This window comes from Notolepis coatsorum (assembly GCF_963971535.1).
Source record: "Notolepis coatsorum genome assembly, chromosome: 12".
Classification (NCBI taxonomy): Eukaryota; Metazoa; Chordata; class Actinopteri; order Aulopiformes; family Paralepididae; genus Notolepis; species Notolepis coatsorum.
In genome coordinates this window covers 11,263,826-11,280,804 of record NC_140176.1, presented here as the reverse complement: position 1 = coordinate 11,280,804, position 16,979 = coordinate 11,263,826, and the positions used below count along the sequence as shown (strand labels likewise).

The following is a 16,979-nucleotide window of genomic DNA, read 5'->3' as shown; positions in this document are numbered from 1 at the left end:
GGTGATCATCATTAAATGACAACTGTGGCCAATGAGTTGTGTGTTAATGGCATGGCCTTAATTGGTAGGAAATGCATGAGGAGAGAATACTGTGTGAAAGAGATATCTAGCTTCATTGAAGATGTAAATATCTCTAGATACATTATGAGGACAGATAGTTTTACCCAAGTACATTTGTATTATATATTTCAAAACTGAAAGTATATTCTTAGAATATTAAAGGGGCACTTCACCAAAAAAAACTATTTATTTGAGATCTAACTCCATCATTTAGTAAATTAGTTTGAATATGACCACCAGTGATTGATTGAAAACTTTATTAACAGATTGCAGAATGGGTACAATACAGTACAGCTCAATACACACAATTGTTAAGGGGATGCAGACCAGAGAAAGACTTTTGTCTTGTTTACATCGGGGTCCCCCATTTTCAATTCATCATGTATTCATTGCTGTAAGCTAGGTCTCTCCGTATTCCAACATGTCATTCTGTCAGTAAACTATATCCTTAAATCAAAGACTAATGTGTGAATAATGTGGTCAAACTATTCCACATCACTATCCAAATCTGCAAGAGGCTATCTCTTTCACCATCATAATAGGGAAGTTATTTGACAGTTATAACACACACACATACCGCTAAATGGCATTTGTTGTATGTAACACTAGTAACAATAGCGTGGCTAAAGTTAGCAACAGACACAGCTGAGACTCTTGTGGTGGAGAGAAGATGCTGGTTATAGAGGTATAACATGGCTACTAGACCATGTCCTCACTAAGCTACATCCAGGAGAGGCCACTCAACCCATAGGCATTGTAAGACAGCATGTATATATATATTATTAATTGTTATTTTAAGCCATAAATGGTAGGCCAACGGTCTTAATGTGAACATAATTCACTTAACCCGGTCAAACTGGAAGTAAAAATCCCCCACCCACCGCCTACCCAACCCCCCCCCCCCCCCCACCCAACCACCTCCAATGTACAGTCCCCGCCCCACCCAACGTCCCCACCCACCCACCCCACCTACCCAACCTCCTCCAATGTACAGTTTCTACGTCAAATGTATATACTCTCTTTTCTGGACTCTTTTTGTATCACAAACAGTACTGTATTTGTAAATCTGGTATGTCATAAATGTATAGATGTAGCAGTATACTGTCTATATGTCATGTATGTCATATATGTTATGAATTGAAAATGGGGGACCCTGATGTAAACAAGACGAAAGTCTTTCTCTGGTCTGTATCCCCTTAACAATTGTATGTATTGAGCCGTACTGTACTGTACCCCATTCTGCAATCTGTTAATAAAATGTTCAATCAATCAATCAATCATGTGTACTGGTAGGCCCTCAGGTAGGCTGTGGTTTGTATTGCCATAGGGTGTAATATCCAGTTGACCCGCCCCCTCTCCTTGGAAAGATAAACAATGAAGAGTGTGGCTGTTAACAGCAGTAACGGTGGTCGGTGGGTATAATCCTCTGTACCCTTGGGGCCACGGGGGTAGGTCCAGTGCTCTCTGGGAGTTGAGTTCCCTTCCCTGCTGCTGCCTGCTATATTTATCTGCACCCCTCACCATAAAAGGACGCGACTGTGGCTTCAACATACCAGCGGGTGCCAATATTATTTTTGTTGTTTCGGCTGCAGGCTGCCCTGTCTTCAACTAGCGCACCTACCTGAGGCTCTGCTCTGCTGGGATATCAAGCTTTTGTTGCTCTTTACGTTGCGTGGACTGTCACTTGGACCATCTTTTTCTTCTTCCCCATTTGAAGTTTTGGTGCTTGTGGCTTTCTGCCCAGGGTGAGTGATGTTGATATGAGCCCCCCCCCCCGTTTTATTATTCCAAATGGATTCATGAGAAAGGCTGTGACCCGTTTTACCGTTGCATATTTCTGTCTTGGATATGCATGTCTAGTATAAGGTGCCTGTATGATCAATGCCTGAGTCTTGTATGCCTTTGTCGTGCCAGCTGATGTTGCGGGGTTGGAATGTTTGAGATTCAGGCCGGATGGTTAAGGACACGGCCTTCTTGATGTCCTCTTTGGCCAGGGGAATTATGATATATTTTTCTGGCAAAACATCTAATAATCAAATTGACATAATTAACATTTGGAAATTATTTTGATTCTTGATTCCTGTACAATTTCTCCTTAATTAACCAGATAACCAGTTATTTTCTCATTACTCATGTATTGATATAGAATACAGAAATGTATACATTTCTAAATTCCCAAGTCATGACCTCCCTATACTCAAACCAGTGAGTTGCATGATCAAAACAAAAAAACAAAATTAAACTCACTTCGATTAGCTAAAAATAAAAATGGTGAACATAGATTGTGTGTGTGTTTGAATTACATTCAATCCACCTGCTGCCCCTTGAATGCTAGAACAGACAGACAGCCAGACAGACAGGCAGGCAGGAAGAGAGAGTGGGAGGCTCAGGGTTGGTGCCAGGATGTCGGGCTCCTTACCTTTCTACCAGAGGAAGCATCGCCACTACGACCTTGGCTACCGCAGCAGAGAGGCCACCTCTGCCGTGAACCACTACCAGAGCAGCGGCTACGCTGCCCACAGCAGCAGCAGCTCCACCTCCAGGGGGTAAGAGAAGTGGGGGAAGATGATGGACTATAGGGCTGTGTGGCTCGCTCATCCCTCTATCAATCCATCCATCCACCGCTTTGTCAGAAGGAAGCCCTGCTGCCCTTTAACCCCGTCACCTACAGTACCCCCCCTCCTCCTCCCCCCCTGACTGTTTAAACCTCTCCCCGCCATCACCCTTGTTGGATTATCCTGCCACTGCTTTGGAATCACCTTACCTGCCCCTGTTACTGCCTTGCTGGCAGGCCTTTACCAAGTAACCATCCTTGACTCCTCCAGTGGCGATTCATTCTCTTGATCAACCCTCACACACACCACCACCCTGCTGACTGAGGCCCTCTCCCTCCCTTCACACTGACCCACCTCTTCTCTGGAGTTGCTTGGAAGCAATGTGCATTATCCTGCATGGAGCTTTCTGTTTGAAAGCAATGTTCATTATCCTGCATGGGGCTTTCTGTTTGAAAGCAATGTTCATTGCTTTCTGTTGGAAGCTCATTGCATGTACTATAGGCTGAATGCTGCCCCGATGTTGTGCCTTTTCTTTAACACAACACTCTTAGTTACGGAATACAATAATAGATATTTCATATCTAGTACGGATTTACAGTAAATATTGCTTCATGTGTTGGTCATTTGTAGTCCAATTTGTTTAAGCTCCTTTCAGATATTAGATAACCTGCAAAGGATTGGAGGGTTATATAATGTTCTTCTGGTATACGGCATAGACTGAAATATCATCTGCCCCCAAAGCATTCCACGTTAGAGGGAATGTGAGAGGTGTTACAGTTTCTGTTCTCTGCTTGAAACATAGACCTTCATCCAATGGGATCCATGGCCAGAGATGTACAAGGAGATGAGATAGCAGATTATTACTGTAACATACAACATTTTCTCCCCACAAAGAGTTCACGAGGACATCAGTCTTGCTTGTCCAAGCCGCGCTTTTGTGGCACAGTGGTTGGGGTTAAAGTTGAAACCGTTATTCCATATAGAACAAGGTTCTCAAGGGAACCATGGCCACAGACGTAAAAGATGCAATAAATGAACAAATACGATGTGAATTGGTTTGATAAGTTGTCGTTCTATGCTGTTATGGGTCGTGTTAGGCTGTGAGCCCGTTTCAATTGTACATTTAGTTTCCAGGCAAGGAAATAGCAATGTTAATTATCTTCTTGTAGTAAGAGATTACCAAACTATCTTGTGGTATAAGTGTCCAAAATCCAAATAAAGCAAACAAAAAATTATTGTAATGATAAACAAACAGCATCTATTGGTTTTATAGTATTCAGTGGTGTGTGGATATAGATGATCTCCCTGTGGTCTAGTAGCCTACTGACCTTAACTGGACTCATTTCCTGTTTCAGTGGAGGTTTTTTTCTGGGTTCACAATCTATCTGTAAATGACCAAATACATGCTAAGCTAGTATATACATTGTAGTCTTTTTTGGGCACTTGGCAGATCTTAAAAGACCACACTGGTGTAAATATTAGCCAAGCATTTACTTACTTTTTTAGATTTTAAAATGGTTGTTTAGTTTATCTTTTTTATGTGAACGTTATTGGGATAAACCATAGAAGAAACCTATCTCAAATTATCTCCTGGTCATGCAAAAAAACTGGTAGCTCCTTGGAAAACATGTTCCTCTCTCTCTCTTTCTCTCTGCGCCTGTAATTCTTATTTACATTCATGAGAGCTCACCGCTTTAATAATAATAATAACAATAATAATAACAATAATTAATTGCATTTATATAGAGCTTTTATAGACACTCAAAGTGTTTTACAATGTAGGGTGGAAATTGCCTCCTTCACCACCACTGGTAGCACCCAACCTTGGGCTACGCAGGCTCAATGGCTGCCATACACTGGCACCAGGCACACATCACACTACACACAATGGCTGAACGGCTCAGGAGACAGGGATTGATATCAGCCAAGTAAGGGGGAGGGATGATTAGGTGGCCTTGATGTCAGAGACCTGATTGGGAATTTGGCCAGGAACGTCGGGGAACCCCCTACTCTTTACGATAGGCGTCCTGGGTTCTTTAGCGTCCGAGATTCAGTCAGGACCTCAGTTTAGCGTTTCATCTGAAGGACTTTCTGTATCGCCTTCGCGGTCTGATGTCCACCAATTTCTTTGTGCAACCAGGAGGTTATTTTAACACAGGTTTATCGTCACCATACCGGAGTGATCCTTTAAAATACAATGGGCTTGACAGTGTTCACAGGAGCTTCAGCTTTCTGATCTATGCCTTTACCAAGTTTCAAAAGTTTGTTTATTATTTGTCACAACAAAATACAGAATGCTTTATGATGAAATGCTTGTTTCTATATGAGCCCATGAGAGTGTGCTACATACAGTAAAAAGAAAGTAAGTAAAAAAAGTTATTAAGAAGTAAGTAAAAAGTAAGTCAAGTCAATATACATATATACAATATACAATACAGAGTAAAATGAGTAACAGTGAGGTACAATGCAGAGGTACAAAACTTGGGGTAGGGTGCAAATGAGGTATGAATGTAGTGCAAATCTCTTTAATAATAGATAAATATAAAGTGTCTAAAGTGAATAAAGTGAGTGGTAAGCTGAGTGTTTGTTTAAAGTGAGTGTGTACATGTGGATGTGTGCGTAGTGTGTGTAGATGATGGGTTGTTGTTACATTGTGTCATTGTCGTTGAGCATCCTGATGGCCTGGGTGATAGAAGCTCCTTCTGAGTCTCTCTGTACCGGCCATGAGGCTCCGGTAGCGCTTGCCTGACCGCAGCAGTTCAAAGAGGCAGTTGTTTGGGTGATTTTCTTTATTTGATTTTCTTTATTGACAACAAACATATAACAACATTGACAGATCAACATTTGTATTGGCCTTGTCAGGGATAGAACGAAAAGTTCAGGACTTATTTCCATCGTTGTCCCTGTTGTTTCTAGAGTGACTAGAGTCTTTGATTATTCGCTTAGCCTTGGCCCTGCAACGCTTGTTATAAACATCCTGGAGAGTGGGAAGCCCACCTCCAATTGTACCACTCATCATCACCAAGGTACCAGACACTGCAATGAACAGGCAATAGATAAACCTAGGAGGAGAGGAGCTAAAGGATGTAATGATAATATGGACAGATGTGAGAGGAAGATATCCCTGGTCACATGTATCATCGGGTACTGAATAGGACAGCCCTTCTAGTTTTCCATTTGAAGTTTGTCCTTAAAGGTCAAACTTCTAGACAAGAAGATAGATACCAGTTTCCTCTCTGTACGTTCAGTAAAACGGCTAACCGGCCATGTCCGCTTCCATTCATTGTGCTAAGCTAGGCTAACGTGCAGCCAGATAGGCTTTCTACTGAACACAGAGAGGAAACTGGTATATATCTTATTGTCTCTCTCTGGAGAAGACGGTAAGCTAATTTCCCAAAATGTTGGCGTGTTCCTTTAATCCTCCTTGATGAGTGCAGCATTATCAGAGGTCCGGGAGGGTCAGGGAGATGACAGACAGCAATCCAGACAGACAGGGCCACCCACTAGACAGACCAGGGGCTTTGCTTAGGGCCCCAAACAAATCAGAGGTTTTTGAAAGATACATATTGAAAATAATAATAATAATAATTTAATTAATTATTGAAATAATTAAAATAATAACGAGTTAATGCAATCTTGATTTAACGCCACAAATTCGTTTGAAGCATAGCACATGTTCTGTGATGACCGTTTGCTCAACCTGTATTTTAGGAATCAGCTAGCATTAATAAGTCGGATGACATATAGAGTTTTCCATTTATTTTTTAAGTGGACCCTGGTCCAGTCTGATGTCATTGAGTATGTTCTGGCATTCATAGAGGCAATAGCTATGCTGATGTACGTACATGATGATAGACGCAAGATATCTAGCAGAGTTATCATAGTTACCTATGAACTCTGACCCGGCCTCTGACCACGGCAAAACAGGAGGCGATGAGGGTTTATGGGAAATATGGTTTGTTTACTTTTTATATATGAATGTATGGCAACCAATGTGACAATTAGAATGTGACAATTAGAAACCGCGTAACAGTAAGAAGCATTTTGTATGAAAGTATTCTGTACTTCTGTATGACAACTATTAAAGAACTTGACAATGACATATTTTCTTGGAAATGTTCATTTTGAACAGATAAAAGTCCCGCCTGCCTATCTTGTCACGTCACAACACGGAAGCTAGATACTGTTGAATAATATGCTAGTTCAGCTCAACAGCTTTAAATATTTTAATTGATTGATCAGTGTGACTGCTGAATTAGTACTGGAATTATTTAAAGAGCACAATGGCCATTTCCCAGTTTAATATTTGAATCTTCATGGAAATATCTTCGTAAACCGTAGTTGGAAAAAGAAAGAAAAGAGTAAACAGTATCTCTACCTGAGTCAGTCCTACAAGTCAAAGACTATAGACAGACTTCCAGAGAGTTGACAAATGGGCAGTGGCTCCATTTTTTTATGAATCCGGTCCTTGTGTCTTATTTTATGAATCCGGTCCTTATTTTATGACAGAGCTTTATGAGAGCTGTTTTCAGGGGCCATATGAAACATAGTCTGTTTGGTTTGTCTAATGGAAAGCATTTTGTATGTATTCCTCCCTCCATTCTTAATCTATTTTTAGGACCACTAAGGGTCACGGTCAGATATAGCTACAGTTGTTATACTGCAGCAGTAGACTACTAGAGGATTAACCACGTGTGCCACGTGAGTCATATGTGACCTATAGTAGCCTATGGACACTGGTGTGTGTCACAGTAATCTGTGTTTATGGTTTCAAGTAAAAGCATTGTTTGGGCTTTTTGATGAAAGTTTCTGATGCTTCTTGGAACCCGTCCCATAGGAAGATATTAGAAACCGAGAAACATGAAAAACACTGGTTTAAAACAAAAACAGAAATATCCCACCCTGATGTATTTCAAACCTTTAAAAACCTTTAATATCGAATACAAATTTGTGTAAATATGGTTTTTACACCAAATTGTTCAATAAACTACTGAAAATGGCTTAGCAGCATCTCTACACCTTTATCTTCATTGTGAATGCAAGGGTCTATAAATATGCAAATTGCCAACAAGCAATCATTGATATTTACCAGGAATTCCAGGCCAGCATCTTTATATTCTATGTCTGCTGCAGCTAAAGGTGTCAAGTTACCACATATTGGACCGTGAGAGGTTCAATCTATTAGTGACATCACACATCATGCAACTCGGATTTCAGGGAAGTACAGAGAAGCTCTCCCTCTCCAGGGGATGGTTGTGAAAAAGGCAGCCTAGTGACAAGTTCTGCACGAATAACAATCTGTTTAGTCAAAGTCTAAGAGGAGTCAACAAAAAAAAAAAGGGTTTCGAGTGAAGGGTTAGCGTTAGGGGATCCTGTTTTGAGGTATTTGATGAGGTATTATCATATTTTGCCTTTACAACTACTGCAGTTTCATAAAACATATAAAGCAACAATCAAAACCAACTATAATCATCAAATATTTGTGTTTTGTTACAAATTTTCATCTTAACTTGTAAATAGTTTTTATTTAGTAATGTCCATTTTATGGTGTATTTGATGTGAAACATAGTGAAAAGTCCCAATGGTTCGTATATATTTTTTAAACCATCTGTATTATTTAGTTATTCGTCACATTGAAACTGACAAATTAATTCTTTATGACATATTAGCTAATTTGGGTATGTTAATAACACGATAAGTAATAATGCAAAAGATTGTTCATCTCATATCCAAATTCAATGTGTAAAGTTTCATTCATCTCCGTTGCGATCAGGCCATTTTCATCATCCGTTTTTCTTCTAGGAAAAAATACACATCTTAAAAAACTAAACCATCTAATTTCCCTCTGGACATTAACACACCTCTTAATCACCCTTGACCTAATAGAATCCCCTCATCCTTGGTGTGAAGTTGTTAGTTACTGTGTCTGTGTGAGTCTGGCACGGAGCCCTGCGGCCTGACAGTGCTCCTCTGTATGTCTCAGACTGAGAGCGTCTTCGTACTCTGGCCTGGACGACTGCAGACTGAGCCCTCTGCCCAAGAGAATCAAGCCGACTTATTTGGCCGTGGACCGAGAGAACCAGGTCATCGGTTACGTGGTGCCCATCTACAGGGGCAGGTAATGAACACTCAAACCACATCGCAAGTAAAAAGGGGGGAAAAAAGTATACTGCAAGTATGCAAGTTGAGTTACTGATTTATTTAGTTAGTATTGTTAGTTTAGTTAGTATTGTATTTGTGGTTGGAGCCTTTGTGTGTTTTTTTGTGTGAGATTTCGAAGATGTTGAGAATGTGCTTAGGCTAAGGTGTTATGTTTTTATTGTTTTTTTGTTACTGTAAACAATAAACAAATAAACAAATACCATCATATACTATTTTTGTATTCAGAAAGTATACTAAAATGGTCTTAAATTGAAACCACTTAAATTGTAGTTAATAAGAAGTACCAAAAATACATTAAACAAGTAGTATACTCTCAGAAAAGTACATATAGATAGAAACATACCTTTAACACACTTTATATCGTAAAAAATACACTTTCGGTATGGAAACATACACTAAATTGTATAGAAGTGTACATAGGACTCATTGCCTTTTGTATTTTATCTTAGTATTTTTATCATGTCTATTTTATTTCTATTCTATTTTATTCTTTTATTCTATTATTATTATTATTATTTGTATTTTTTGCACAATCGAAGCGGGCATGGCCACCTTCATTTCACTATATTATGTCTTGTGTATGTATGTGATGAATAAACCTCTTGAATCTTGAATCGAATGTTTTTTTTTTTAACTTAGGATAACATTGGTGAACAGAATGTGTTTGTACTGAAACTCTGTGAATATTAATTATACACCTACATCCTGGGCTGTTGCTCCTTCACCCTGTAGTGTAGAGTTTGCCAGCGGGTTGTCGGACACGGAGGAGGCGCGAGTGAAGGAGTCAGCTGCCTACATGGCCCAACGGGATCTGTTCACCAGTGGGTTGGAGATGGAGAGGTCACAGAGGTCGCATGCCACCTCCAGGAGGGTGGCCATGCGCACGTCGGCCGAACGGATCTCTATGAGCAAAACGGTTAGTGAGGGGGGGGGGGTTCCCTTCCTGGTTGTTGCGTGCATTGCCTCCGATACATGTGGAGTTGCCAGCCGCTTCTTTTCACCCGACAGCGAGGAGTTTCACTGGGGGAACGTAACGCGTGCGGAGGTTCACGCTATTTCCCCCAGATCCCCTCTCTGCTGAACAGGCGCTCCGACCGACCAGTAGGAGTCTCAGTTTACAACGACCAGGATACACATACCCCGCCGACTTCCCACCCGCTAACACTGCCGATTGTGTTAGTAGGGACGACTGACCAAGCCTGATCGCTGACAGCTGGATTCGATCCCAGAGTCTCTGCGGTGGTAGGCGAGTGCTTAGTCCGCTGCGCTACCCAGCCGCCCTGGGGTCTGGGCCACGTCTATTCTTTTACTAACGGATTTCCAGTTCCGCGTTCGCGTTCTGCGATCTGATTGTCCACTGACGTTTCTGGTGCGATCTGATTGTCCACTGACGTTTCTGGTGCGATCTGATTGGCCACTGACGTTTCTGGTGCGATCTGATTGGCCACTGACGTTTCTGGTGCGATCTGATTGGCCACTGACGTTTCTGGTCATGTGACATGTGCGCCCAATCGCGTGACACGCCCATTTCCGCCTCGAACAGCAGCAAACTACCTAACGCCTAGTTCATCACTGGTTAAGCTTAGGCGACTCTTTCGAAGTTGGTTAAGGTTAGAGTTTGGAATCAGGGCAGGCGTTCTATCGCCCTGCTCTAAGACAAACTCTAACCTTAACCAACTTCGAAAGAGTCGCCTAAGCTTAACCGGTGGCAGAACTTGCCGTCACACGATTGGGCGCGACCAGAAACATCAGTGGCCAATCAGAGCGCGGAACGCGAACGCGGAACTGGAAATCCGTTCAGGCGTCTCGGCCATCTTGAGATCGTCGAGGAGGGGGGTCCTATCTGATGTGATGTCACCGAAACACGTTTACCACTGTGATACACAAAGACCATCCCCCATTTTTTCTTTTCTTTTACACGTTGCATCACAGAGCGGTGCATTAAATGAGCAGCAGGAGCAAGTGAATCCCAAATGCCAACATGCAGTCAAGACCATAGATATATATAGAACACTAGATAGCTTGCCCGCGCTGCCGGCCAATGGAGAGCGACGTCACTGAACCGCCGCCATCTTGCTCCAGTTAGCCTTGAGTGAGAGTGAGTGAGCTGCACAGACAAAAATACTCATAACTCGCTGAAATATTGACGGATTTACAAACGGTTTGGTTTATTACAAGCATTATTAACGTGGCTATGATTCAAGCGGTTTGTAAAAAAAAACATCTTTAAATTTTTTTTTATTTATAAGTATGCAGTATCATAACTACATCTTTGATGTTTATAGCAAACCAACCCGTTTGGAAATCCGTCAATATTTCAGCGAGTTATGAGTATTTTTTGTCTGTGCAGCTCACTCACTCTCACTCAAGGCTAACTGGAGCAAGATGGCGGCGGTTCAGTGACGCTGGTGACTCCGCCTTAAGCTATCTAGTGTTCTATAGATATCTATGGTCAAGACTATATGATGCAACACTGGTCTGGAGGAGGAATACCGAGTGGTTAACAAGTGCTTATTTCGTCTCCCGCTTATTTATGTCAAGTAATACCCTTCCCTATCCACCGGGGACCAGCGTGACCCTCTCAGGCAGCATTTAACCTGTCCACACTCTGACAGCTAGCACTCTTAGTGGGCGAGACATTCCTCGGGAGATCCCGTTTCTTGAGACAGGAGGCAGTGTCCCCCCTCGACTGTGTTGTCGGATTAGGTGCTAAAGTTATTGAGAGTTATTGAGTAGCTCACAACTAGTCGCGGCTATTCATAGGGGGCAGAATCAAGAACACTGCGACACATGCCGTGCGCAGGGAAGCGCATGTGTACAGTTGCTCGCATGTGGGAGAAAAGATATTTAGAGATGCCGTCTTTGCCTTCAGTGTGCATCTTGAGTTCTTTATGATTGTATCGTAAAATGTCTTAAAGGGATAGTTGTGATTTTTGGAACCCATAGCCCTATTTCCTACTTACCACAGTGAATGAATGAATGAATGAATGAATGAATGAATGAATGAATGAAGCATAGTAGTAGAACCAGTGATGACGTTGACTGGCCGATGAGTCCTTTCTCAGCTCAATCCATGCTGCTCCTTATACTAACTACAGCTAGTTAGCCACAAAGTCAGTGGGGTCGAGCTCCTGTCAGTACAAGCTGCCCGAGGACAACTGAAATCTACTTAAAGGAACACGCCAACATTTGGGGAAATTAGCTTACCGTCTTCTCCAGAGAGAGACGAGAAGATAGATACCAGTTTCCTCTCTGTGCGTTCAGTAGAAAGCTATCTGGCTGCACGTTAGCCTAGCTTAGCACGATGAATGGAAGCGGACATGGCCGGTTAGCCTTCGGGAGAGGTGTCAGTTGGACAATGCCTAGGCTAACCGGCACTGTCCGCTTCCATTCATTCCATTCACGTTAGCTAGGCTAACGTGCAGCCAGATAGCTTTCTACTGAACGCACAGAGAGGAAACTGGTATCTATCTTCTCGTCTCTCTCTGGAGAAGACGGTAAGCTAATTTCCCAAAATGTTCCTTTAAGATTTACAGTGAGCCAGCTTGTCCAGACAGATGCTTGGCCCCATTGTCCCTGCATTGGTTTGTGGCTAACTATGCTGAACGGCATGGAGAAAGGAGCCGATCAACATCACCATTAGTAAGTAAGAAATATAGGGCTAGGGTTCCAAAACTCAAAACTATGCCTGCATTTTGAGTTGTTGTTGTTCTTGTTGTGTTTGTTTACAAGGTAATATGAATATGAACGCAACCGTGACCGTTTTATAAAAGCTGCTAAATGACTTCACCTGCTCCTGTAGATCCATGAGAACGAGGAACATTACAAGCGCATGAACGAGGACAGCCTGATGCACGCCCCGGTGTTCGTCATCACCCCCCGCTCGCACACGGTGTGGGAGAAACAGTGTGTGCGGCTGCACTGCACTGTCACCGGCTGGCCGGACCCCCGTGTCGTCTGGTAAGGGCTCACACACACACGCACACACACACACACGCACACACACGCACGCACACACACACATATACACACACAACACACACACACACACACGCACACACACGCACACGCACACACATACACACACACACACACACACACACACACACACACACACACACACACACACACACACACACAATCACACACACACACATAATCACACAGACACACCTCTGTTTCAGTTTCCTCTGCATCCTGCTCACTCCTTCTGGGCCCATCCAGTCTTTTAGTGTCTCTCTCTTCGTAACTCTGTTTCCACCTTCTCACTGTCCTCTCTGCCTCCTCTCTCCTCTCTGCCTCCTCTCTGCCTCCTCTCTGCCTCCTCTCTCCTCTCTGCCTCCTCTCTGCCTCCTCTCTGCCTCCTCTCTCCTCTCTGCCTCCTCTCTCCTCTCTGCCTCCTCTCTGCCTCCTCTCTCCTCTCTCCTCTCTCCTCCTCTCTCCTCTCTCCTCTCTGCTTCCTCTCTCCTCTCTCCTCTCTGCCTCCTCTCTCCTCTCTCCTCTCTGCCTCCTCTCTCCTCTCTCCTCTCTGCCTCCTCTCTGCCTCCTCTCTCCTCTCTGCCTCCTCTCTGCCTCCTCTCTCCTCTCTGCCTCCTCTCTCCTCTCTCCTCTCTGCCTCCTCTCTGCCTCCTCTCTCCTCTCTGCCTCCTCTCTCCTCTCTCCTCTTTCCTCTCTGCCTCCTCTCTCCTCTCTGCCTCCTCTCTCCTCTCTCCTCTCTGCCTCCTCTCTCCTCTCTCCTCTCTCCTCTCTGCCTTCTCTCTCCTCTCTCCTCTCTGCCTCCTCTCTCCTCTCTGCCTTCTCTCTCCTCTCTGCCTCCTCTCTCCTCTCTCCTCTCTGCCTCCTCTCTCCTCTCTCCTCTCTGCCTCCTCTCTCCTCTCTGCCTCCTCTCTCCTCTCTCCTCTCTGCCTTCTCTCTCCTCTCTCCTCTCTGCCTCCTCTCTCCTCTCTGCCTTCTCTCTCCTCTCTGCCTCCTCTCTCCTCTCTGCCTCCTCTCTCCTCTCTGCCTCCTCTCTCCTCTCTCCTCTCTGCCTCCTCTCTCCTCTCTCCTCTCTGCCTCCTCTCTCCTCTCTGCCTCCTCCCTCCTCTCTGCCTCCTCTCTCCTCTCTCCTCTCTCCTCTCTGCCTCCTCCCTCCTCTCTGCCTCCTCTCTGCCTCCTCTCTGCCTCCTCTCTGCCTCCTCTCTGCCTCCTCTCTCCTCTCTGCTTCCTCTCTCCTCTCTCCTCTCTCCTCTCTGCCTCCTCTCTCCTCTCTCCTCTCTCCTCTCTGCCTCCTCTCTCCTCTCTGCCTCCTCTCTCCTCTCTGCCTCCTCTCTCCTCTCTGCCTCCTCTCTCCTCTCTGCCTCCTCTCTCCTCTCTCCTCTCTCCTCTCTGCCTCCTCTCTCCTCTCTCCTCTCTGCCTCCTCTCTCCTCTCTGCCTCCTCTCTGCCTCCTCTCTCCTCTCTCCTCTCTGCCTCCTCTCTGCCTCCTCTCTCCTCTCTGCCTCCTCTCTCCTCTCTCCTCTCTGCCTCCTCTCTCCTCTCCACCTCCTCTCTCCTCTCTGCCTCCTCTCTCCTCTCTTCTCTCTGCCTCCTCTGTCCTCTCTGCCTCATCTCTCCTCTCTGCCTCCTCTCTCCTCTCTGCCTCCTCTGTCCTCTCTCTTGTCTTCTGCTTTCCCACAACAAGGTACAAAAACAATGTGACGATTGACGCTCATGCCCATCCGGGCAAATATAAGGTGGTCAGCAGCTACAGTGTCCACTCACTGGAGATCAACAGGTAGGACACACACACACACACACACACACACACACACACACACACACACACACACACACACACACACACACACACACACACACACACACACACACACACACACACACACACACACACACACACACACACACACACACACACGCACATAATGGACCATCTATTAGTGACGTCACACATACACCTCAGATTTTAAGGAAGTACAGAGAAGCTCTCCCTCTTCAGGGGAAGGCTGTCAAAAATGTGCTCTGGTGACAAGTTCTGCACTATCTATCACTGTTCAAGCCTGGCACTGTGCTCTATGCTGCACAACAACGTTTTCTCTAGAGTCCCAGAGGCACCAGTAGCTTCAAGAGTTTACTCCAAACTCTCATCAGGCAGTTTTGCATAATGTGTACTTTCAGCAAAGAACACAGTGGTTTCTGACGTGAGTCACGTGACCACAGAAACACCACTCGGCAGGTCAAGACAATCTGCTTGGTTGTTCAGATTCAGGCCACACTGTGCTCTTGTAATGGCTGATGACGGCCTGGGACACAGTGGGACAGTCAGACAGTCACAGAGACCAGATTATTTCCCTCAGATTATTTGATTTATTGGTAATTGTTGTGATGTAAAGAGAACTTCACCAAATGGTTCTAAAGAAAATGGCCTACGCCACATTTAAAGGGGCACTTCACCAAAAGAAAACAATGGTGATTTATTTTGCACACATAATCTCACACACATCCAAAAATTTAACTAAAAAAAGAAAAAAAAAGTTTTGCACACATTCATTTAGTTTGACAGTTATTGAAAGTAAATTAGTTTGAATATGGCCACCAGTGATGTCATCGGGGACAAAATGTAAAAAGAAAAAAATATCAATACCATTTAATTGAGCCAGGAGCACTGCTTACATAATGTACCTAATGCCCAGATTGTAAAAGTGTTTTACTCTTGGGGGTGCGGAGTAGCCAGGCAGGGAAGGAAATTATTAATAACGTTGGTGTGTGCTACACAAAAATGGCACATTCATTATAATTGATTGATTGATTGATTGAAAACTTTATTAACAGATTGCAGAATGGGTACACAATACAGTACGGCTCAATGCACACAATTGTTAAGGGGATGCAGACCAGAGAAAGACTTTCGTCTTGTTTTCATCAGGATCCCCCATTTTCAATTCATCAGAAGGGAAGAAAGAGGTGCTTTTTTGTTCCACGGATTCAAGAAAGTCATGTAAAATTTAAAGATACATAAAATTATGTCCCGTTTAACTTAGGAGGCAACAGACAGAATACTCGAGTCGGGACCAAACGAATAATAAATCATTATTGTTTCTCTCAAATCCTTTTCAACGAGCCACTGACATCAGGGGTTAATGCCATCTTAACACTTAGTATTGTAATTCAATCTTCTCAGTCCAAGGAAACGTTGTGGGGGAGAATTCGCAGTTAACTTAAGACAGCCTCTTGGGACAGTTGGTGGTATTAAATAGAAACGGGGGGTTCGGATGTAATCAATACCTCAGACACAGACAGACAGAGGCCAGAGAGGCCTGTAGTGGTGCATTAGACATGACCCATACCGTCTCCCAGCCCCCCCCCCCCCCCCCCCCCATGCTGATAACAAAGAGGACATCTAAAGATAGACCAGACCGCCGCCATGAGTTATTCTCTGGAGATAGCAGGGTGGCGGCTGTTGTGGTTTATTTCTTTCACCACGTCAACAAGGAGTTGTTCTTAACTGTTCTTTACTCTTCTTTTTGAAGCTTTATAAACACCAACTCACTTTCATAGGGAGGGACCCACATCACCTGACACACCATGACATCATTAGCCGTGTCTATTTATTCCCTAAGTATTCCTGGCTTGTGTTCCTGGAATGCTTCATAGCTGGGGCCTCACGTTGCTGGTTCCCGGCTGTATGTTCATATCACAGCCAGGGCAAAGGAACAGACTGAAATGAATTTTAGATCTCCCGAACTATGGTACGGTACAGTCAGTACTGTCATTTTATTTGACCTACTCAGAAGCCTTTTATATTAACCCTAAACATAAAAAAATCAGGCCCACTTATTTGTTACCCTGAATTTCAACTTCCAACTTCTAAAAAAAATTCAATGGAGAGTCTGTCTGTTTTCCAGGGGCTGACATCTTGATTACTATTGAAAGTAATTACTTTCACTCCAAGTCGCATTTCGATTCATGATGGCAGCGCCCACTCAGTAAACTCTCGATTGACATTTTGAGAAGTTTAACCGTTTCAATAGCTTCGGGGTAAGAGTTTGACAAATAAGTGGCCCGGATTTTATGTTTAGGTCATATAAAATGCGTCAAATAAAATCACATGACATCGGCTACCATCACTCGGTATAGGTATGAAGCGAGCAAAGCGTGGCAATACATATACAGCTGTGATATGAAGCTAGCAAAGCGTAGCAGTATGTATACAGCTGTGATATGAAGC

General features: G+C 43.8%; 1 protein-coding gene across 1 annotated transcript in view; it reads left to right on the top strand.

Annotated features, from left to right (window-relative positions):
* Positions 1-2,463: 2,463 nt before the first annotated feature.
* The window catches only part of myom1b (myomesin 1b), a gene marked incomplete at its 5' end in the record, with an annotated part of 87,223 nt that continues 72,707 nt past the window's right edge, over positions 2,464-16,979 (top strand). The window contains 5 exons of the mRNA XM_084326431.1: positions 2,464-2,606; positions 8,599-8,733; positions 9,510-9,693; positions 12,580-12,737; positions 14,436-14,528. Coding sequence (XP_084182557.1) covers positions 2,464-2,606; positions 8,599-8,733; positions 9,510-9,693; positions 12,580-12,737; positions 14,436-14,528 — 713 coding nt within the window. The remainder of the gene's footprint in view (positions 2,607-8,598; positions 8,734-9,509; positions 9,694-12,579; positions 12,738-14,435; positions 14,529-16,979) is intronic.